Source organism: Aulonocara sp. 'chitande type north' Nkhata Bay, linkage group LG13 (genome assembly GCF_057382095.1).
Source record: "Aulonocara sp. 'chitande type north' Nkhata Bay isolate Kocher_YH1m ecotype deep benthic linkage group LG13, A_spYH_male_GT1.1, whole genome shotgun sequence".
Lineage (NCBI taxonomy): Eukaryota > Metazoa > Chordata > Actinopteri > Cichliformes > Cichlidae > Aulonocara > Aulonocara sp. 'chitande type north' Nkhata Bay.
Genome location: NC_141356.1, coordinates 21,598,900 through 21,620,543, shown reverse-complemented (window position 1 = coordinate 21,620,543; position 21,644 = coordinate 21,598,900). Strand labels below are relative to the sequence as shown.

Genomic DNA, 21,644 nt, shown 5'->3' with positions numbered 1-21,644 from the left:
TTTTGGGCTTTGAGCCAGTCCCTTCATGGACAGGACACCTACATTTCTCATTTATCTTGTCCACCCTTCTAGGTGGGGCGTGGATCCAGTTTTTTCTTCTCCTCAGTGAGCTGTTTCACTGATAGATGTTTAATATCACCACACAAACATTTCTCTTTTTTTTAAAATTGCTTTTGGATGCAATTATAATTCTGCAAGGAGCATTATCACCCTCTTGTGGGGATTTAACTTAACCCAGCATAGTCACAGATGTTCTGGCAGCAGCAACACTGAGCTTGTCCAACTGAAAAGGAAAAAAAAGTAATGCACAATTTTTTCAGTTGTGCCAAAGAGCAGTCTCATCGTTTCAGTGCCACTGTCAAAACCTCTTCATATGGCAGAATGGTGGTTAAAAGTATGATTCAAGCATATCCTACAAAGCAGGTTTTAGCAGACTGAGCTGCTTTTATACCCAGTTTCTCTGTTCTTATGCTGATCACGGATCATAAAAGTAGTTGTGATAAAGAGTGTCCTAAACAAATATCTAACCTTAATTTCTAAAATGAGTTCTGAAATTGAAAGCAACTAACCAATAATTTAAGTTACCCCTATTTCTTCAGTGAATTAAACAAGAACCAAACTTCAACTCCAAAAAAGCCATTTTTCAAAACTGAAAAGTGGAGCTACTTTTACTTTTCTGACATTTACTGTAACATAACTATATAAGTTCACCTTGGAAGTAGTTAAAGTCATTCACAATTAACTTGTACCTTTCAAAAACTTTACTCATATCCACCATTATTTTTTTTATGTTTTCAGAGATGTTACTTGAAAGCTGCTTCTGTTAGTATTAAAATATCAGATCAGAAAATGTTTTTTTCAATTAAAAAGGAAAGTTTTGCCTCTTCAGAAAAAGGCTCAAGACAACAGTGGCTACTTATTCTTTTTCAGGCCAATAAAATCTGTCACTTCATACTATCCTCTGAGTCCATGCAGCTAGTTTATCAGCTAGGCTAGTGCTATAGGTAATCTATAAAAGGGCAGCTGAGAGATGAGAACCGTAAGCTGTACTAGTTTCAACAAAGACTGAGACAACGCTTGCCAACTTTCATGTTTCTGGCACGTGACACTACTCTACTCCTCCTGCTACCCAAATCTGTCCAAACAAGGTGAAGCTTTGTGGCCCCCTAAAGGCAATTTATCTGCTCAAGTACTGCAGATACAAGTTAGGCTTCATCGAATAGCCTAATCCTGATCTGATAAATAGAGGAGCTGAAGTTGTGTTGCTTCCAGCTGTTTGAGTTTAATACCTGTAGCTATGTAGATGACATGCACTGAAGAGCATATCTAATAGCTGAGCTAGCTACTTCATTTACTAGGGGAGCTTTCCATCATGAGTTTGTGTATTGACTGGTCAGTGCAAACTAAGATATGCATTTTGGGTTTTATGACTCATTATTCAGAACCTCAAAAATAGCAAGAATCCCAGAAAGGAAAAAAAAAGGTAAGTAATACATATTAGTACATATTCTTAGAAAGACGCATAAATAGTATATCTATACAGTGTTTTGATCTCAAACCGTCACAGTCAAGTGTTCATGCAGTATTTTATTTCTTCTGTTTCATGCCAGGCAAACATGACTATGCCAAAATTTACAGAAACTGGGAATTGAATTACAGAGATCCTAGAACGCTTCAATTATTTGAAGAACCAAAAGTACTTTTACAGTCTTGTGACCACTGGGAACCTGGGTTTGAGCAATGCAGATGTATCTTAGTGGACACCGTACCATAAAGGTGCTAACCAGTCAACAGGTAGTGCAGGTCTGAGGTAGTATTGCGAAACTGTTCCAGGTAAAGCAAAAGGATAGGCATGTAACACTGGTGGAAAATAATCTTCCGTTTCCCTCTCTGAATTTCCATGCTCATAGGTGGCTACATACTTACTCAACGCACCAGACTGGAAGGAAGTTGTAGAGCCCAGCCCATGGGTTCCCCTTTCTGAGTTACTATAATCAAGATTCCCTTCATCATGACCAAGTTGACCCGTTTCAAGCTGAGCTGGAGAAAAGCCAAAATCAGGCCTCAGGTGAGATGTTCCAGACAACAAGGTAGGTGTAGAGTCTTCCACAGGACCAAAACCAGAAGGTTCACCAAGCCCACCTGGAGTTGCCCTGAAGTTGGGTGGCAAGGTTTGAACTCTAGAGGTTCCCAACCTTACTGGGTCATGCATGAATGACACAGCAGGGTCATTTGGATCAGCAGGAACAGGTGGGGCACCTGGGAGGGAATCATAATGGAGGAGAGGCTGTGCCTCTATGTTATAGAACCCACCATCATTGGGATTAGGCAGGCCCCAATCTAGAGAAAAATATCTACAGTAAGTTTAAACCAAGGAACCATGTGATATATATATATTTTTTAAAATAAGCATCTATAAGATTTATAATCTCATTAAGGTGTATTCCTACCTTTAGCAGGAAAGCCATGCACGTTCCAGCTCAAGAGTGCAATGAATGGTAACTGACTGTAGGGGGGAAAAGGGTCATAAGCACTAAAACATGAACATTTGTGAATAAGTGCATATAATTATTTACCCACACGCTACCTTACAAGAACCCAAGAACCCATTTTGCTTGTCAGCTGCATAAATAGCCTCATCTGAGTGCTGGTTAAATATGAAATGGCAAACCCTCCTTGGCCAATTCCAGAATGAGGAGGTAACAACACACAGCTGCCCATCATTGACTGCTGACTGAAAATCATAGCAGGCCAATTAACCATACCATTAACCGTTCAGATGGCATATATACTCGAGTGGTAGGGATGAACTGCTAACCATGTAGCAGAAGAAAAATGGAATTGAGGAGGAAGAGTAAATGTCATGAAAGACCAAGTCCCTCCATTGGATGTATTTGCATATTGACTTCATATTGACTTCAAATTGACGTACTACTTCTTCGCTTGCAGCACAACCCATACAAATTTAGGAATATCTATATCTAATTAATCCGCATCCACTAAAATTTACAGTTTGAGATTCTTGTCCAGGGACTTGTTTACATGTGGATTATGGCCTTTCCCCCCATCTGGTGACAAACATAAAAAGAAACACATTCACCATTTGAAATAAATGGCTGCATTATAAAGTTTATTTAATGAATCCATTATCTTGGAGCACAAAGTGTAACTTACTGAACAGAGTCATACTGGAGCCAGCTGTTTTCTCTTTAAGGTGTTTTTACTACCTGAAGTTTTAGATCAATACAACAAATCCATGTCTCTGCCAAAAATAAGAACATCACCTATAGAGATCAGAGGTGTCAGAGTCAGAGCTCACAAGTTACACCAGAAATATTTCTCTTTTGAAAGGAAAAGCTTGCACCTGAAATCATATTGACTGGACTGGATGTATGTTCTGGCATGTTTTAGCTCAGTCTGTGTAGAGTATTCAATGATGATGCTTTTTTAATTATTTAGAGCATCAAATAAAGACAACTTTACCAGCCTATTTTTTTTATTATATTAGTCTCAAATCACTGTCATCACCATATTTTTAAATACCACTCAATTTTAAAATTTCATGTTCAAACAGTATGGAACATGAGTATAATATTCTTGTCCCACATTTTACAGTAATTTCCTCAAATGCAATTTAAAGATAAATATGACATTGAGATCCTTTGGGGTTTTTTCAGCTTACCATGGAAAACTACTACTAATTGAAATTAATGGGAAGCTTCTGGACAAATAAAGGATTTCGATAAACACCACAGCCACAAAGTCTAGTATTGTTAGGCCATTTTTTCCATGATGGCACCACCTGTTGTATTATAGTTGATATTTATTATATGTGCAGTTCTTGAAATTTACTGTCCATTTTTCCAGACACATGTAAGCATTAGAGTTTGTCACTACCCAACAAATGTTTGATCTTACCATTAGTGAATACTGCACATTTAGTCTACAGTGTTTTCAGCTTTCAAAGCACTGAGCAAACATTTACTTTTGCCTTCGTGTGGTTTTCGATTTGTCTTCTGTTGGTACTGCATATTTTTGGCCTTTTGGGGAACACACTGTTTATTGATGGATGGCAGTAGGTCTGAAATTGCTTTTGCAAACTGTAATTCACTTGAAGCATGTCAAAATGCCTTATCAGAAGATTTTATTCCCAAAACAAGTGTACTGTGGGGAAAAATAAAACAATACACAACATTGCTTGCCAAAAATGACTATTTTCTTTACAGAAAAATTACTGAAACACCACGATCCTTTTGGTGTATGACTAACTAATCTCCTTTATTTCCTGTATCTTCCAGTTTTACCTAAATTCCACGATCCTGAACCAAATCATCATACCACACAAGCAAAAAAAAAATCAAATTGAATTGCTTCTAATTTCAATTTTTTCATCATTATTTCTATGTTTTGGGAAGCATCTTCTGCCAGACAGCACAAGATGAGTACTAAAGAAACAGAACAATGCTCAGCATGAGTAATGTGTCAGAAAACTAATCAATAAAGACTTTCATTCCATTTGGTATATTTGATCCAACTTGCATTATAGATTCCTTAACTTCACCATGAGATGGAGGGGAGGGAGGGAGGGTGGGAAAGCAGAGGAGAGGTTAATGGATGGTGGATGAAAGGTTTTCTGGTCAGGTTAAAGATCGCTCTCTCCATAGAGGGCAGTGGAGAAGGCAGTGTAGTCCAGTGCCCCGGGTGGTGCTCCATGACCAGCGTAGGGTGGCATCCTCATGATGCAATACTCTGCTTGTTCAGGGGGAAGTTCTCTCCTGAGCTCCTCTACAAGTATATAAGGCTGTGGACGTGGAAAGGTAATTGCATTTCAGATTCTTACTCCCATTTTCTGTTTTAATTTGTTTCTCATCTACAAAAAAGTACATCGTAAATCAGTATGACGTGGCAAATCCCTGGAAATAATGACAGGAATAGCTTATGCTAAAAATATCTGCCCATATGCCAGTAAGCCCCATACACACCTTATCAGCAGCGAGGATCCGGAAGGATGCCACAACCTGCTCGGCAGTGTCTGTATCAGCAGTCTCTCTGGTCATAAAGTCGATGAAAGACTGGAAGGAAACGATTCCCGTAGCATTGGAGTCTACCAGCATCATTATGCGAGCAAACTCCACCTCTCCCTGAAATAGGCGTGAATGAAGACCCATAATGACTGCATGTATGTGTGACTGTATGTGTGAAAATCAAACAATTGCAGAATTTACTAATAACACAGCTGCATCCAAATAACAGTGAAGCGCCTTACCAAGTCATATCCCATGGAGATGAGGCAGGCTCTGAAGTCATCTGTTTCCATTGCTCCGTTCTTCTTCTACAAACCAGACACCAAATTTCAGAAAGTGTTGTCAGAGAAATACAGAAAAGACTGAATACCAAATGTCATAAGCATTCAATATACCCTCAACATGAATTTTATGAGACAGGCTGCTCTGCTATAAAATAAGTTACAAAGAGGAAAACAGCTGTATATTTCAGTTTCCTCATCTTTTGGCTTTTTTTGATAAAAGTTGAAGATTTCATGATAAAAAAGCTTAAAGGCTAATATGGCACATGCACGTGCATTCACACTGAAACTGGGCGCATGGAAGTTGGAAACACAGATCCAAAGCATTCTTATCAATCACAAAAAGCTGCAGCATTGTCAGTTTTGTAATGAGATTGGAATTTGTTGGGTGTATTATCCAAGCTGTTACTCCATCATGGTGAGGGGAACCAGTATGTGGCTGTACAGATGTGACTTGAATACGTTTGAGACATGCTTGAGTAAGTCATCTATCATTGAAGTTTTACTATATAAAAATAATCTTAACCAAATATATATATAGAGAGAAATACTTAGATATTTTAATACTTTCACAGCAAGATACCAGTAAAAATGTTTAATCTTCACCTTTAGTCCTGACCAACCTTCATATTAAATATAGGGGTGAGTGCAGAAGATTGCACTTTGAACTGGATGGGATTTAGCAAGTATCAGAGACAGTATTTAAAACATGGATGTAGCTTCTAGATCTGAAAAGTAAAGCCAATGAAGTTTAAACCTGCTTTCTTTTTCATGCAGGTTTACAGCCAGACTTTATGGGCACAACTGCTAGCTTCAAGTAAATAACTAAAACATAATTTGTAAATTATGGTCCCCATTAGAGTGAGGAAGGAAGATAAAACGGTATGCTCATTGGTTCATCAATCACAAGTCATTAGCTAATGAGCATGCAGTGTTGCTCAGCTTCATAGAGAGATCCAATCCTCGCTCACCACATAACGTTACAAAATACTGAGACGGCAGTGCCAAAAACACCCAGCTTTACAGAGAGACTGCACTGACCAACATGTAAAGCTGCTGTCGCTACATCCGTGTTTTATACAGTTTATGGATGTCACAAATACCACATAAGAGTTAACACCTGGGTTTTGATGCTCATAAGCTCAAGACACATCTCTCAAAACTGGGCTACCCCCTGCTCTTCTTCTGAGCTACTGAGATTGCTTTACATCGGCCACTGGAATAGGCAGAAAATGGCTCTAGTGGTCTAGTGGTTAGGATTCGGCGCTCTCACCGCCGCGGCCCGGGTTCGATTCCTGGTCAGGGAACATTAGTTCTTCATACATTCTTATATAGTTCTATATTGTGTATTTTGTTGTACAGTTATTTTATTTTCAACTTTAATTTATATATTTTATCTTATTCTTCCCAGTTAAATTTACCCTTCATTCTAATTTGTGTTGTACAGTTATTTCATTTTTAACCTTAATTTATATTTTATTCCTTCTTAGTTAAATTTACCCTTTTTAATTTTTCATATTTATTTCCTATCTTATTCATAGCCTTTTCCTTTTTTGTTTTCTTTAGGTCACGAGCAGTTGTCCAAGCATTTCACTACATATCGTACTGTGTATGACTGTGTACGTGACAAATAAAATTTGAATTTGAATTTGAATTTGAAATGGCAAAACGCTGTACCCTGTCAAAGTGGTTGAAAGACGATCTGAACTCATTCATCTGCTGCTGACTGATGCCCTTAGCATCCCGGGTCAGGATCTGGGTCTCAATCTCATTGATAGTTCGGGCGATGGTTGTGAGGAGCAGCTCCCACCCAACACGGATGTGCTGTGTTGACAGACCAGAAATGTTAAAAGACTCTGGAAATCCAAGTTTATGTTGACAAACCTACTTTAAGAATCAATGTATTTTTCTATGTATATGTAGCTATAAAACTCAATTTCCAGTACCTCCATGGTGTAGTTGGTGTGTTTGTTATCAAACACAAGTGACTCCTGGATTAGCTGGTGGTCTCCCTCTAACTTGTCAATATTGGGTTTATAAGCAACTATGACATGCTCGATTTGCTTCAGCTGGGTCATCTGGTCCTCCAAGGTGCCTCCTATCTCCAGGGAGCAGCGCCCTATTTCCTGTTAGGACGGTACATGCCACGAGGTTAGCTCGTAAGCTCGTTTGATCATAAGATGGGGCTCTAAGAGCCCCATCTTATGATCAAAACTGGTCATGAAGAGGGTTTGCTTACTGAATCTGCAAAGAGCCATACATGTGTGTATAAATATATCCTGAGTAAATTTACTTTGTATTATTCAGATATCATCATCATCAGGAATGAAACTGCTATTCTACTTGTCTAAGTACAATGAATTAGAAAATAATCCTCTTCCATTTCAGACTTTATTTGATTAATGTAGAATTTGCTTATTAAGCCTGTATACTGAACCTCCATCCTGGTCTGTATCCAGGGCCCAATCAAATTAGCCTGGGCAGCAAACTGCCGTCTCAGCCTTTCGTTGGCATGCTGGCGTGCCATCTCCTCCTGGAGGGCACTATCTCTCTGAGGAACCAGCCTTTTCACCTAGAAAACATGCACAGATACACAGAACAGATACATTATTGCTGGTTGTATAAATTACATTTTTATTAAGAGATAGTGATTTGGATTGCAAACTTACTAAGCGATTGCTGACTCCTCTGTCATAAAATATCAGTATTAGTAAACAATGATAGTGTTCTCTTATGTCCACTATCTCTATGACTACCCTTTAATATACTCTCTGAGTCTATAAATCAGTTTGAAAACTGTAGCTACCTTTTCCCACTTGTTGAGAAGCTCTTCAGTTGTGATAGTGCTGTAAGAGTTGATAAAGCTGGCCTTGATCCCATAGCTCTGTGAAATTTTCTGCACCTCATTGTGGATTCCCAAGATGGCCTGTCTCTCTGAATCTGCCTCGGGAAGAGTAGCTTTGAACTGCTCATGAGCTGCGATTAGACTCTGGAAGGGGAAGCAGGAGAGGAAAGTGTTGAAATTTTATGGAAATGTCAATTTTGTCCCAAGAGATAACATTATGTGCTGTTTTTTTTAGGGTGTGACAAATAGAAACATTGCGCACTATATAGCATTTTTGTTTTTTCAACACAACATTATATATTATGAAACCCAATCACGAGGAATCCATTAAATGGGCTTATATGAAAAACTGTAAAATTACACTGTGATCACATTATAAGCACTTAATGCCAAAGGCTGCTCTCCTCAGAATATAGTAAACTTACCTGAACCTCTTCAATAGTATGCACTATAAACATGTCCTGCAGATCCTCCATCGCTCCTTCCATCCAATTGTTGAAAGGAGCAGACCTCTTAGCAAATTCTAGGAACAACTGATCAATGGTTTCCAGCAGTTTCTCTGTGCGCTGAGAGGATTACAAAACATAACAGACATGTTTTATAAATGTTGAAATCCTAAAATTGTCACAATATCTAATCACAGCTCAGCGTTACGCTTTAGCATGACTTAAACACCCTCTCACCTGTTTTGAGAATGATGGCAGTGTGCATAACTTTCTTTGACTTGTTAACCCCAGCTCCCAAGTCTGGCTTGGTTGTTCCTGACAGAGTCCCTCCCCTCAATGGGAGATAGTTGGAAGTAGAAGATGGAGATAAACAGCCCCCTGTTCCTGTCATTCAGACTTAATCCTTGGCCCTTTTCCCAGGCCCTCACACATTTGTGGGTCTGGAATGGCCAGTATGGCTCAGAGGAAGTGGCTAGTGGGCTTTTAGCCAGTTGCTTTCTGGATATGACATCTACATCCATATCTCTTTTATCCCCTCTACCCTTCTATTTTACCTTTCTATGCGGGGCAGGGATTTTAGAGGGGATCCAGTTATCTGTCCCCTTCAATCACTTGTCTCTTCAACACTCACATCAGTGACAGACATCTAAAATGCTTTGACTAAAATTTTAATTGAGCTGGCGTTTGATGGTAGTTCAATGCGTAGAACATTAGCACACTCTTGTGGGGACTTAATATATACAAAGAACTTGAGAACTTTTAAGATCTCTACAGCTATAATGGATTAATACCTAAAGCCTTTGCCATAAATCCCCTTCAGTCATACACTCACAAGTGAAATTTTGTTCTTACCTCCAGTGCCTCTCTCCTCTTCTGAGTCAGCGTTCCCAGCTTGTCCCATAAGTCACAGATGCTTTGGCAGCGCTGGTTAACAGCAGCAACATCATGGTAGTCCAACTCACTAGGAAAAGAAAAATAAACCTGTTGTGCCATTTTTACTTCTGGAAAACAGAGCCCCATCCACCCACCAGCACTGGTTAGAGTTGTGGTATACAGAATATATAGTATGATATAGATATGTAAATCCTACTGCATGAGAAAACTGTATTAAGTTGAGGTAAAACAACAAAGAAAAGAAAATTTGAGAGCAAATAGCTATAATAAATAATAATGAGGACTGCAAGATGACTTTAAATTAAAGTTTAACACATGAAAAAACAGAACATATTCAGCTCAGTCTTGGAAGAAAAAAGGGCTCTTGGCTTTGAACTTCAGAGCGTTTAAAACTGCTTGAATTAGTATTCAGGTTTAGGCACTCATTTACAGAAAATGCACCACCAAAATCATCACAGTGTTGAGACTCTGTCACTGCTTTCCCTGGATGAGCATCTGAAGCTGCACTTTTAGGTGAAAGTATAAGTGACCTCAAAGGAAAACAGTGAACAGGGTTCATGTAGCATTTTATTGAGATGTCATTCAATGGAAAAGGTCAAAATACACCATACGGTAAACTACAGGAATAAGAGTTGCCTTAACCCCAGACCGCTTCAAGCTATTTGAAAAAAACAAAAATTAAAAATGCTTTTTGTCTTTGGTAGAGTCTTGTGTGCAGTGGAGGTCCACTGGTAACCTGTGTCCCAGTGGGGGTGGCTGAAGATGGCTGGGAGATGGTATCTCTCACGGCAGACATTATTCTGATGAACTCTGCTAGCCTCGTGTTCAGCATGTAAATGTGGCACTGTGTAATGAAGAAGCTGACGAATCACAAAGAGGTAGTGCGGCTTTGCGCCAAATGGTGTCTCATGGTATTGTGAAGCTTCCCCAGCTGAGGCATAATGGTTGGCATGTGGATATACATATGGAGGCACTGGCAGAAAGCCTTGGTCTTTGTTTCTCTGTCTTCACCTAGATGGTCATAGATAGCTGCATAGCAACTCAACTCACCAGGTTGGTAAAAGGTTCAAAAGAGAGATGTAGTGCAAAATCAAGCTCACAGGTTTCCCACCCTTACTGTGTTCAAAATTTCCTTCATCACCTGCATGAAATAGAGGTGAAGGAAAGCATATAACTGGGCTAGGTTGAGTTGCTCCAGAGACTGAGTAGGTTCCAGTAAATCATTACACAGAATTAGCTTCAGGTATAGAATTTACTTCTGAACTCGCTGGATTATGCAAAAATGAGACAGCCGTATCATTTGTGTCAGTAGGTGGAGGAGAGAGTGAGCCAAAGAGAAGGACAGCATGCACCTCTGTGTTAGAGACCACATCCTTAACAGGATCAGTCTCTTTCCAGCCTAGGAGGAAATAATATTTAAGGTATGTGTTCACATAATAACTTTGAAAATATGACTGCATCCCAGCGCATTATGATCTCAGTGAAGTTTTAGTCTTACTTTTAACAGAAAACCAGCATTTTGGTCAATAATAATAATGTATACTTTATTAATCCCATAGGAAATTGCTTAGTCCTCTGCATTTAACCCATTCACTCAGTGAAGCACCGGGCACCTACCAAAGGGTATCTCAGTGTAGCCGTTCGGTGGATTTGAATCCCTGATTGGGGGGGATCATGGTGCAAACACTCTACCTACTGAGCTATCCCTCAATAACTGATTCCTTCTCTTTTTTCCTCAGTGTTTTCAAATATAAAACAACAAACGCTCTGTATTCACATCTATCATTGTGCACTGATTGAAAAAAATCTCAGAAGTCCCATGAGCCACACCTTTCTCATTTCTGAGTACTTAAAATCTTAACTAAGAATACCTCTAATAGCTACCTAACCTCTGCCTTGGCATCTAGTGGTTCTTAAGTGGTTAACAGTTAATTCACATGCATTTGAGATGCATGAACCATAGCTTATTTTCTGTGTGAGAGGACAGCAGTGACCTCTATTGCTTGTCACCCATAATTTAACCCAGTAATCACCGGTGGGTTGTACTGGGTCTAAAGCCAAAAAACAATGCATGTGCATTTGTGCATGAAGTGTGCATGAAAGAAAAAACAAGATTAATTTCATTGACTTTACTATTATTTCTCCTGTCCTGGATTTCGGTGATACGTGACTGCATACATCTGCTGTTGGGAGTGCATACTTTAGTTCCTGTGCAATGGCAGCAATCTGCTCCACTCTGTCCTGGTGGGCTGCCAAGTCACTCTCAAAGGCCTCGTGTTTTCGAAGCAGTGCTCTGATTTCTGTCAGTGTGGCTGTTTCGTAGTCCTTCTGGGAAAGGAACAGCTCTTTACCTGAATGTCACATATGAAAAAGGAATATTGAGATAATAATAAGGTTCTACTAAAAACAGTCCTTATCTGGTCATTACAGATGCAGAAATTAACCTTCAATAACATTTCATTATGAGGAAATCTAAACAGTAAAATGCACTCTATATAAAGTGCTTGGCCAAGATAAACACGTGGACCTATAGACACATCAACAGCAATCAAAAAGGTAAATACACAAACTACAACTGACCGCTGGCCCAGTTCTCATGATTAGTTGCTTTTTGGCGAAACTTTTCTGCAAGGTGGTCCACCCTCTCAAGCCTACGGATCTCTGTAAGAAGCCATTCCTCGTACCCTTTCTCTGCCTGCTCCAGACCCTGCCATGCACTGGCTATATCCTGTCAACACAATGCAATCTTTAGTGTCTGAACCACAACAGAACTGATCGCAAGACTCAATCATGAATGAATGAATATGAAGTTGTGACTTACAGATACCATCTTCCCCTCAGAGGGCATAAAGGCAGGCCGGTTGCTGATGCGCAACTTGGTCTGAAGGGTGTTGAAGTTAATTTCCAGCTGGCACTTCTCCTGCACTTTCGGGGGCTTGTGCTGGCGTCTGTAGTCCCTGAAGTCCTCCAGCTTCCGTTGCATCTCTGCCATGGTCTTCTCTGGGGTCCGATTCTCCAGCCAGGGAGTGGTGCGGCGGATCCACTCCAGCAGCTGGAAAACACAAGGACAACATGGGAATAAGTGGAGTGGCAAGAGAGTGGTGATAAATAATTGATTTTTCCAGCAGATGGATCTCAGTTTGTAACATCAGTGAGATATTTGAGTAGAGAGAGAAAATTTTGTTTTTGAACTTTTAATTTGAACAGCCCATAATAAACAGAGGACAAACAAAAATGTACTAATACTGTACCTTAATCACTGTTATCCAAAAAGCACATCACTTTGAAAAATCTTTCATGACACAAAGTGCCATCATTATATTTAAACTTTACCTCACTGGCCAGTCTCTCATATTCTTCCATCAGTTTCTCATTCTCTTGGTTTACTCCAAGCACCTTACAGATCCTGTTGGCAGCAGTCTCCGCCTGAGAGCACGGGGACAATAATAATGTAATTAGATCAGAGAACTAAGATGGCAAGGATTTTTAATCAGTGTGCTGTGTCTAAATCAAACTGAGTATATATATATTTTTTATTTTTTTGATATTCTCAGAATAACATGGTGCTATTGAAAAAAAGACAGACAAAACTACCTGCTCAGCTCCAGCAAAAGCATGGTAAAAGCAGGACACATAGGTCATGATGGCTCTCTCATCGGGCTTGGGGGTGTTGATGATATCTGTGGCATGAAGAGGGATGAAAAGTCAAGGTGGCAGAAAGAATTTAAAGGAAACTACAGCTACATTAGATAATAGAAGGAGATATTTTTTATGGTTTTCACTTCCGTTCAGACATAACAAAAATGCAGTTAGATATGAAGATAATTATATGTGACAGAAATCTATGTGGTTGATATTTGGACCCCTGTGAAGGAGATTCATCCAAAACAATAGATATACATTGTTAGCACCCATTACCATAAACAGGACACAAAAAACTCATATTTTTCCACTACATAAAATATTACCCTCTGCATCCAGCATTTTTGGAATGTCCAGGTGTTTTTCTGCTATGTCAAAAGCCAGGTTCAAGTTCCCCAGAGGATCATCCTAAATAAGAACACAGAACATCACTGTACACCAGTGCCACACTTACAACACCACTGAAATCCATGCAATCAAGGCACAAAACATGTGATGGTCATATAATCTACATGCACATTTACTAGCCCTCAACTAGATCCTTGCAAAACCTTAGAAATTACATCTCTTAGTTTCCAAAGAACTTTAATACCAGTTTAATTCTTTATTTGTTGATTAGATCACATTCACAGGAAAGGTCAGTTATGTCTCAAATAAATACCATTTATTTATCTCCATCTGCCCTTTATTATGAATATGATTGATTTTTTTTCTTTGTTTGATTAAGGAATTGCTGTTTTAGTCTGTTGCATAAGAGATGATGAAAGGGGAAGCATTTAATAATCTATAACCAGCAGATGTTTATTACTCTCTATACCTCTTCTTATTTTTTAATGGAATTGTTTTAAAGAAATGCATTCCTCCTTTTTCATACTAGTTACTGTGACAGGAAAATACAAGTGTTTGACAGGACAGGAGTTGTGCCTTGAGCCAAAAGCTGACAGTGAACCCCTCTGCTGCTGATGGGGCTGTCACTAAGAGTGCAAAGGGGTAAAGGAATCATACTATCATGCTGCTGTCCCTATCACTGTACCGCTGTTCCTCAAAGGTAGAGGGTAGGGGTGGTGCACAACATGACAGGGGCAGCTGCTCACATATCCGGTACAAGAAAGATAGATAGATGGATTGGGTGGTAAACTGATGGCATAGAGGAATGGAAATAAGAATACCTCGAGCCTTCTGTGTGTGTGTCTGTGTATGTGTCCCTGACAAGAGCTGTCTCAACAGGCTTAACAAACTCGCTCACCTGGAGCCAGATTCAAAGGTTGCCTGATGCACAATGCAACTGTCTCCAAGCAGCATGAGCAGAACTGAAGTTCAGGTGTGACTGAGTGTGTGAACATGGATCTCAAAGACACAAAAAGTGTGAATAAAAGGCTGTAGCAAGAAATAGTGTACTGAAGTATATTACTAGCCAGCATGGTTTGTTTACATTGTCCATTTGAATCATTGTATATACTTTCATTATTTTCTAATAAAAGTATCACCGTCCTTGCGGCGATTAATAAGTATCACTGTGATGTTATGAGTGTAATGCGTATAGATGTCTTCCTGACTTTTATGTGCACCGGTGGCCTCTAAATGGGGAATACGACGTGACAGCATGGACAATGGCAGAGGTAAAGCTAAGCCTGCGCTCTGCAGGGACTAAGCTCATGTTTCTGTGACTATTCAGGGTTGACTCCAAGTCAGGCCAGTCAGCTGTGTGTAGAAAAGTGAGTGCCTCTGATCACAAAATGAATGAAAAGTCACTCTTCATATCCTTCCAAGGTGGTTCCCCTGCTATATATTTACAGTAACAGGGAACATATGGCCCGAGCAAACTAAATGTTCTGATGTGAGGTCAGCTATGCTGGCTGTGATTTTTTTAAGGCTTAAAAAGGGAAGAAAAACATCTTTTTATGAACTCACACCTGGCAGTTAAAGCATGACACCTCAAATAGTCCTATAGCAGCCTTGCCCTTTCCATCTGGCTAACACAGCACCTTCTTCCAGGAGAGAAAAGTTTACTTGTGTATTATCGCTACTTGGCGAACAAGGGAGGGCTGTGAGCTGTGCTCTCTAGCCCTCTGCAAACACGCAGCAAATAAGCAGCTCACCGAGGCCCTCACCTGAATCCTGGACATCTGCTAAACCAGAACATTTAACTGAGACATACATTTTTGACCTAAAATGCTTCACACTGATACTCTAGTCATTAAGTAGGTTTCAAATGCAGAGAAAAGTCAAGACTCTTCAGAGTGTAGAGGCCATATATTTCCACCATGTGGTAACCCCTTGTTAACAAGGGAGCCTTTTAAATCTAATCTGGTAATGGGCGCAGCGGGTTGCACAAAAACACAGCAATAAAATTGAAATAAAAGTTGCAGTTTTCATGCTAATTATGATGAAATTGTGTGCTAGGTAAACTGATTTGCTTAAGCATAATGAAGCATGAGGCGATACTAAATGAGTGCACTCACAATAGAGAGAAACACATTCATAAATTAAAGCCGGATTATAACCATTAGCCAAATAACACATTAATAACACAACACAGCGGACTTCCTACAAACACCTTACATCACATTAAATCACTAACATGTAGATCTTGTCCTTTGAAATGCCACATATTTCTAAGAATATCCAAAAGAGACACAACACAACACCCCAGGATCGTTAAAACACAAATTAGTTTGTCAAACAGATGACCACTGCAAGCGAGTTATTAGCAGAGTAAAGAGATCAATTGTGTAATCTTCTAGTAGTAGATAAAGACTTCTTTTCCACAAAGCGGACAAAACTGTGCTTCTTATGTTTGTGGAAATCAAAGTGTTATTGTGCAAGCTTGAAACACAGCAAGCGAAACCACACAACACCTTGTTGAGCTTAGAGTAGTCGAGGAGGTCGGGTCTGTGTCTGTGAATCAGGGCGCAGAAGGCCAGGCCATCCTTCCAGCTTCACCAGTCAATACAGAGAATAAACATGTCAGGTCATAAAGATGAAATTTCTCGAGTCCAGCTCCGATATTCACCATTAAAGCGGTGGTAACATTTCCCTGATGCTACCCTCTATCCTCCTTTTTATATTTTGTATTACTAAAGTCATCTACAGAAGAACTTAGTATTGATATCATGCTATTAGATGAACCTATTGACCTAACAACCACTACATTATGTTATAATAGATTATAGACACCTGGTTTACAAGATCTAAATTCAGTGGTCACAATACAGTGTGTCATACTCACCTGACATGGAAGTTTTGGACATTAACATTCCTGTAGGGGGCAGTCTTTCTTTGACACCACAGTAGAAGCCCTTCCTTGGCAGATGTTTCTGAGGAGAACATGTATTTGCCATTTAAACGTGTGGTCAGCTTTCTCATTTGGCACATACTACACAAGCATTCTGTGCACTGATATATCATACAACTTGTTTTTGTGACAAGTGAACTCCATAACAATGTTTTCATTTCGTTTGCAGGGTTTTTTGTGCAAATATATATATTATTACCCACCAAAGTAAAGTCAACAGAATTATGATGGAATTTTTAGCATTTTTTAAGTGATGTTTAATTTACTCGAACATAAAATGCACTTTTATTTATAAACTGGCCAAAAACAAGCAGGAAGGATGCTGGTTTTTATTTAATAAAGTAATCCAGTCTGTTGTGTCTATCTATATGTGTGGATTAATTGTGCTTATTTGCACAGTCAGATGCGAAAATGCCCATTTTACAGGAAAGGTCTTGGTATGTTGTCACGTAGCTTGAAGCACCTATATGTTCCTGGACTGTGTGTGCTAACCTCACCTTCCACAGATATGTCCTGAATGGCAAAGCGGAGGATTATAGTCCAAATCATTCCAAGAGTCATCTTTACATTCCCATCCACAATCTCTGAAACAAAAAAGTGTTATATTTAGTCTCCAGCAGATTATTTCACAAGGTAAAAATTCCTGGTTCCAACTCTTGCATCCCTAAATGGTTACATTATATTCATACACAGGACGTGCACAGGTACCTTCGGCTCCTATTGAAACCAGTTTGACTCCTTTACTTGTGATGAAGTCCAAAGCTTTGTTAACATTTGCGATCTTATGAAACCGCATCTTCCCTCTATCTGGCTTGGGTAGCCTCTCTCCTGCAAACACAATATGGTGTGCATATAACCTCAGCTAATAAGACACAGAAAGAAAGCTGACTGAAACACTAAAAAAAGGCAAGAAAATGAAAACTCTCTTTAGTGCTCCAACCTGAGATAACTTCCAGCAGCAGCATGAGTTTGAGTCCATTCCTGAAGTCCTCCTCAATGTTTTCAATTTGAACACCAGCTTTCCTCAGGTGGGAGTTACACCAAGCTGTGAAGGTCTAACAGAAAAAGGATTCCCAGCTCAATAAAAATTGGATTTGACTCAAAAACGAAAAGAAATTTACAGCAGTCAGTTAAGTTTTCTTCACTTTTGGGGGCATTTTTGTTTAACTGGCAGTTATACTCACTTCTAAAAATTTATATCACTTTTTTAGTGGATTAAACTACAAGCTATTCCTCTTTACAGTAAACCTAAACAAACTGGGATCTTCACTTAGGACTATAACCAAGTCGATTGTCCATTAGTTAAACATTAGTGTTAAGTTTCAACATTTCCTACAATGGTTCCATAGCTAACACCTATCAGAACAAATGTACTCCATGTTTGGAACTCAAATACTGTAAATCAAGTTAAGACAGGCTCATTGTCTTTCGCCTATTTTTATAAAGCCTCTATCAATAGCTAGCAGCAGAGTTCATGGACGCTGAGCACTGTAAGGATGAAAGCTGGGAGCCGACCACAGAGCACATTCCAGCTGATATAAGGTGATAAATTTAGACTGCTCTGCCGTGCCTCATGATAAAAGACGGGGAAGAAGAACGTCAACATGAGTGAAAATGTCACGTGGACGAGGGACAAGTTTTCCCCTCACGTCACTTTCTGTCACTATTTTGCCACTTCGAATATGACACGTTGATATGTTACAGCTGCATGGAGATAGCTCTATCACAGTACACGTGTGCCGTTCTTCCAGAGCACAGGCATTGCCGATGAAGTGTGGAGACAAGCCAGGAGTGAATGAATGATGGGCACATTAAAAATTCTCATTTAGAATAATTTGAAAGATATGCCACAAGGATGAGTAATGGATCTGGATGTTGTAAATATTACCCTCTGCCACACAGAAAATATAAACATTTCAACAGCTCACTATCATTAGATAGAAATCAAGTTTCAATTTGGGCTGCCCAACTATGGCAAAAGAAAAAAAATCATTATTTATGTTGGTCAGTACTGATATCATGATCATTTAAACTCGGTTATTCGTAGACCTTGGAAAATTAAACTTTAAAAAAGTGAAGACAATTGTCTTTTAAGTGACTGAATTTCCTTGAACTTTAATTACAATTCAGCACTCTAAATAAAGAAATAAATGCAAATTGAAATATATCTGCCACAGTCTGGCAGAGAATGAGTTCAGGCTTTTATGGAGGGGCAGAAATGAAGGACAAGCATGTTTTGAAAGGCAATGTGGGAGCAGTATTGCAAAATGATGCGCCACAATAACAGTTTCATCTTGTTTTTTCTTCCCCAATAATTATTGGTAGACAAAATTGTACTAAATATTTACACTTTTGCCCATCCCTAGTTTCTATGTTTAGATGTATGAATCATTGAACTAATCAACTACATGATAAAAATTGTACATAAACAACGAGCTGTAGTGTGATATTTGCATATGCTACACTTCCTGATAACATGTTTCAATTTTACCTTTCATCTCCATTAACAGGAGTAGAGAATGAAAGCATTTACTGATTTTATTAAAAATAAATAGTTTTCAGTGAAAAGATAAACTGGGTTGACTTTTGCACTTTTTCCTTTGAGTTTCATTTCCTTTTAAGAAAAATTGTGATTTTAGCCCATGAGAGGAAAAGATCACAGCTGATGTCTATCTAAAAAGAAGCACAGAAGAACATTTTAAATGAGCTAATTTTACATTTTTGTGACTTTACTTGCATACTTTCTAGATTTATATGTGAATAAATAAATACTCTAGAGTGACATGGGGAAAATATTTTAGGATTTTCCAGCACTGATCCACGGACAACCTTGTACCCAGGAGGACTGCATATGCATGCCCAGCCAGCCACTCAGCTTCTCGCCCCGCAGGTGCCGGAGCAAAATCAGAATATTACAGGCATTAGAGTAAAGGCCATCCCCATTCCACACTGAGTGAGTCCCTCGGGTGTGTGTGTGTGACAATGAGCCGCTGCCTTCCTTGTAAAAAAAAACTTTGTCTGCTGGTCCTCCAAATCTGGCTCTGCCACTAGTCGCAGAACCCTACTTTCCAAGCATCCCCGCCCTCTACTGCCCGGTGACGATTAAAGCTAAAAATATTTATGAATCACATCCAGTGAGGACCGACCCTGTCACTGAAGTGACGGATGCCTTTGGGGGCTCACTAGGTCAGAGGCTGGCAGGCTGAGACCTGGAGGATGGAAAATAAAAGCGAACTGGATGCTTAACATTTTGGAAAGACCTAGCCACATCAGCGGATCATGGATGACTATTTTCACTTGGTTTAACTTAGATGAAGGATATTCACTATGTATCAGTCACATTTCATCACTTTCGCTCAATGAAACCGAGCACCCTGGCTGTGCCTACTCTGCTCTGTCATCAATCTCCTTGATGAACTCATATGAATTAGGCAATAGATTTAAAAAGGGCTCCATATAAGCAATAATATATAGCAACCACAACTAGAATTAAAATAAGCTAATTGCACCATGGTATAGGAGATAATATTTTGGAAAAAATGACAATAGATATCAGTAATAGAGCAATTTTGTTCCATTTTCAACAAATAGAAGCTGCAGCACAGTGTGGGTGCTAATATTGAGCGTCAAACTGGGGCACAAAGGAACAGAAAAAACTCAAACCACCCTCCAATGACCACTTATCAACTCAAAATTAGATAAAGAGTGGAAAAAATAGCTGTGTATATGGACTGTGGTGTTGCTGCCTGGTGTTGCCAAAAATACAGTTTTATCATCCCTGCGCAGGCCACAGGAGGTTACGAAGGGCATGGAGGAGCTGATGGACTCCAGTTGTGCAAAGAGCTGCAGTATAAGGTCCCAGCCAATTTTTAAAGCCCTAAAACCAACTGACGGTGTTGGGGGCCGAGGCTATATCGAGTCGAGTTGGTGCTGGTACAATTTTTCTACGTGGTTTCTATAAACAAAAGAATTCCGCACCAAGGACACTGGATTAACCCTACTAATGCCTTTTGGTCCCGAGGTTAAAATTAGATGGAGCGTCCATTCTAATCCCAAGAGCGTCATCATGTGTTAGAAGCATCTGTTGACAGCTCGCATTCCTCGCGTATCAGTGGAGAGGCAGCAGTCTGGAGAGCCGCTGGAAGGTACAGCTATTGTTAGCTGGTACCCACCACCGCATCCGTCCCTCACGCCTCACGCACTGGACCCTATCTGCGTCAGGTCTGCGGCACTTAGCGAGGACCACACCGGAGGTTAACCAATGCCACCTTTAAAAATAAAACTAAACGTTACGTTTACCAGAGGTGGGTGAAGTAACCCCAACGGCCACTGACTTCTTAAGGCAAAATTCAAGCTGTGTAGTTGTGGTTGTATAACTTGTGTACCTCTATAACTTGCTCCCGACCTCACTGAACTATATTTTGGGTAATGTCTATCAGTGATACGAATAACAGCTACCCTATCCCAACATCCAAGAACAAAATGTCCAGTAAAGAGATCAAAATACTTCAGCAGCGTGACTTGTCGCGATGAACCCGCTGAACTGATTTTATTTTGACAAGGTTAACCGGAAGTTTATCTCCCCGACTCGGCGTGCTTAACGTCTCTCAAGACTTTTTTTTTTTTTACTGTTAGCCCAAAGTTATGAACTGTACTACTGTGTACATATGTAAAATATATATTTTTACATAGAAATATTAAAAAAATTACCATAACATCTAAAGTTACACAATTCTGAGTAAGAAAAGACCAAGCTGTTTAATTTCTCTCTAAAATAATATTAGCTAACGCTCGATAGTTTTAGACTTTTTTCAGAAACAGACGATTTTTTACGTACTTTCCTCTGTTGTTGTTCCCAGGCAGGGTCTAGTAACATGTCCCTGTCCCACTCTTCCTCCTGGATCATATACTCATCCTCGTAGCCGTTATCATAGTGCACCGTGGTCTCCACCTGGGTCATCATTTTGCCGATATTTTCTTTCTTTTTCTTTACGTCGAAACTCAAATGTTTTCCTTCAGACTGTAGATTTAGGTCTAACTGCCGAGCACAGAAAAAAAAAAAGTTCCTCTTTTCACAGAGCTGCTCCTTCGTTTGTCTCACTCTCTCACGCTTGCCCTTGTCCTCCCGACCTGACAGACGTCTGGCCCTGGTTGCCACAGATGAACAACAGACGGTATCATTAGATCGGTCACGTGATGCCTTCACCCCCCCCCCCC

The 21,644-nt window shown here is 39.6% G+C and overlaps 2 protein-coding genes across 3 annotated transcripts; both read right to left on the bottom strand.

The window, feature by feature from the left end:
* Positions 1 to 1,354: 1,354 nt before the first annotated feature.
* LOC147316034 (uncharacterized) lies at positions 1,355 to 2,954 on the bottom strand. Of its 2 annotated transcripts, XM_086259160.1 has the most exons (5): positions 2,588 to 2,954; positions 2,451 to 2,506; positions 2,143 to 2,340; positions 1,927 to 2,040; positions 1,355 to 1,824 (listed from the first exon to the last, which is right to left on the bottom strand). In XM_086259160.1, exons 1-5 carry the CDS (start codon positions 2,761 to 2,763, stop codon positions 1,754 to 1,756), a joined length of 615 nt encoding a protein of 204 aa, XP_086115286.1. In that variant the 5' UTR covers positions 2,764 to 2,954; the 3' UTR covers positions 1,355 to 1,753. The 2 variants fall into 2 exon arrangements, with proteins under 2 accessions (XP_086115286.1, XP_086115285.1); XM_086259159.1 differs by having other exon boundaries at positions 1,404 to 2,340.
* A 1,173-nt stretch (positions 2,955 to 4,127) lies between these two features.
* On the bottom strand, positions 4,128 to 21,593 carry actn2b (actinin, alpha 2b). The gene is made up of 21 exons (XM_086259157.1): positions 21,265 to 21,593; positions 17,368 to 17,482; positions 17,136 to 17,255; positions 16,925 to 17,011; positions 16,362 to 16,449; positions 15,991 to 16,069; positions 13,459 to 13,540; positions 13,085 to 13,170; positions 12,824 to 12,916; positions 12,312 to 12,542; positions 12,071 to 12,218; positions 11,691 to 11,841; positions 9,449 to 9,557; positions 8,576 to 8,716; positions 8,112 to 8,294; positions 7,743 to 7,877; positions 7,252 to 7,431; positions 6,983 to 7,129; positions 5,267 to 5,332; positions 4,983 to 5,141; positions 4,128 to 4,801 (listed from the first exon to the last, which is right to left on the bottom strand). Exons 1-21 carry the CDS (start codon positions 21,388 to 21,390, stop codon positions 4,643 to 4,645), a joined length of 2,685 nt encoding a protein of 894 aa, XP_086115283.1. The 5' UTR covers positions 21,391 to 21,593; the 3' UTR covers positions 4,128 to 4,642.
* Positions 21,594 to 21,644: the final 51 nt, after the last annotated feature.

Excerpts from the sequence above, each read along its gene's own strand:
- LOC147316034 (XM_086259159.1), bottom strand. The coding sequence starts at position 2,763 with ATGGTTAATTGGCCTGCTATGATTTTCAGTCAGCAGTCAATGATGGGC. Across the intron at positions 2,507-2,587 it reads GGTTCTTGGGTTCTTGTAAG|TCAGTTACCATTCATTGCAC; the intron begins GTAGCGTGTGGG and ends TCCCCCCTACAG. Across the intron at positions 2,341-2,450 it reads GCATGGCTTTCCTGCTAAAG|ATTGGGGCCTGCCTAATCCC; the intron begins GTAGGAATACAC and ends ATTTTTCTCTAG.
- actn2b (XM_086259157.1), bottom strand. The coding sequence starts at position 21,390 with ATGATGACCCAGGTGGAGACCACGGTGCACTATGATAACGGCTACGAG. Across the intron at positions 17,012-17,135 it reads GGTTTCAATAGGAGCCGAAG|AGATTGTGGATGGGAATGTA; the intron begins GTACCTGTGCAC and ends TTTTTGTTTCAG. Across the intron at positions 13,171-13,458 it reads AAAAATGCTGGATGCAGAGG|ATATCATCAACACCCCCAAG; the intron begins GTAATATTTTAT and ends TTCATGCCACAG.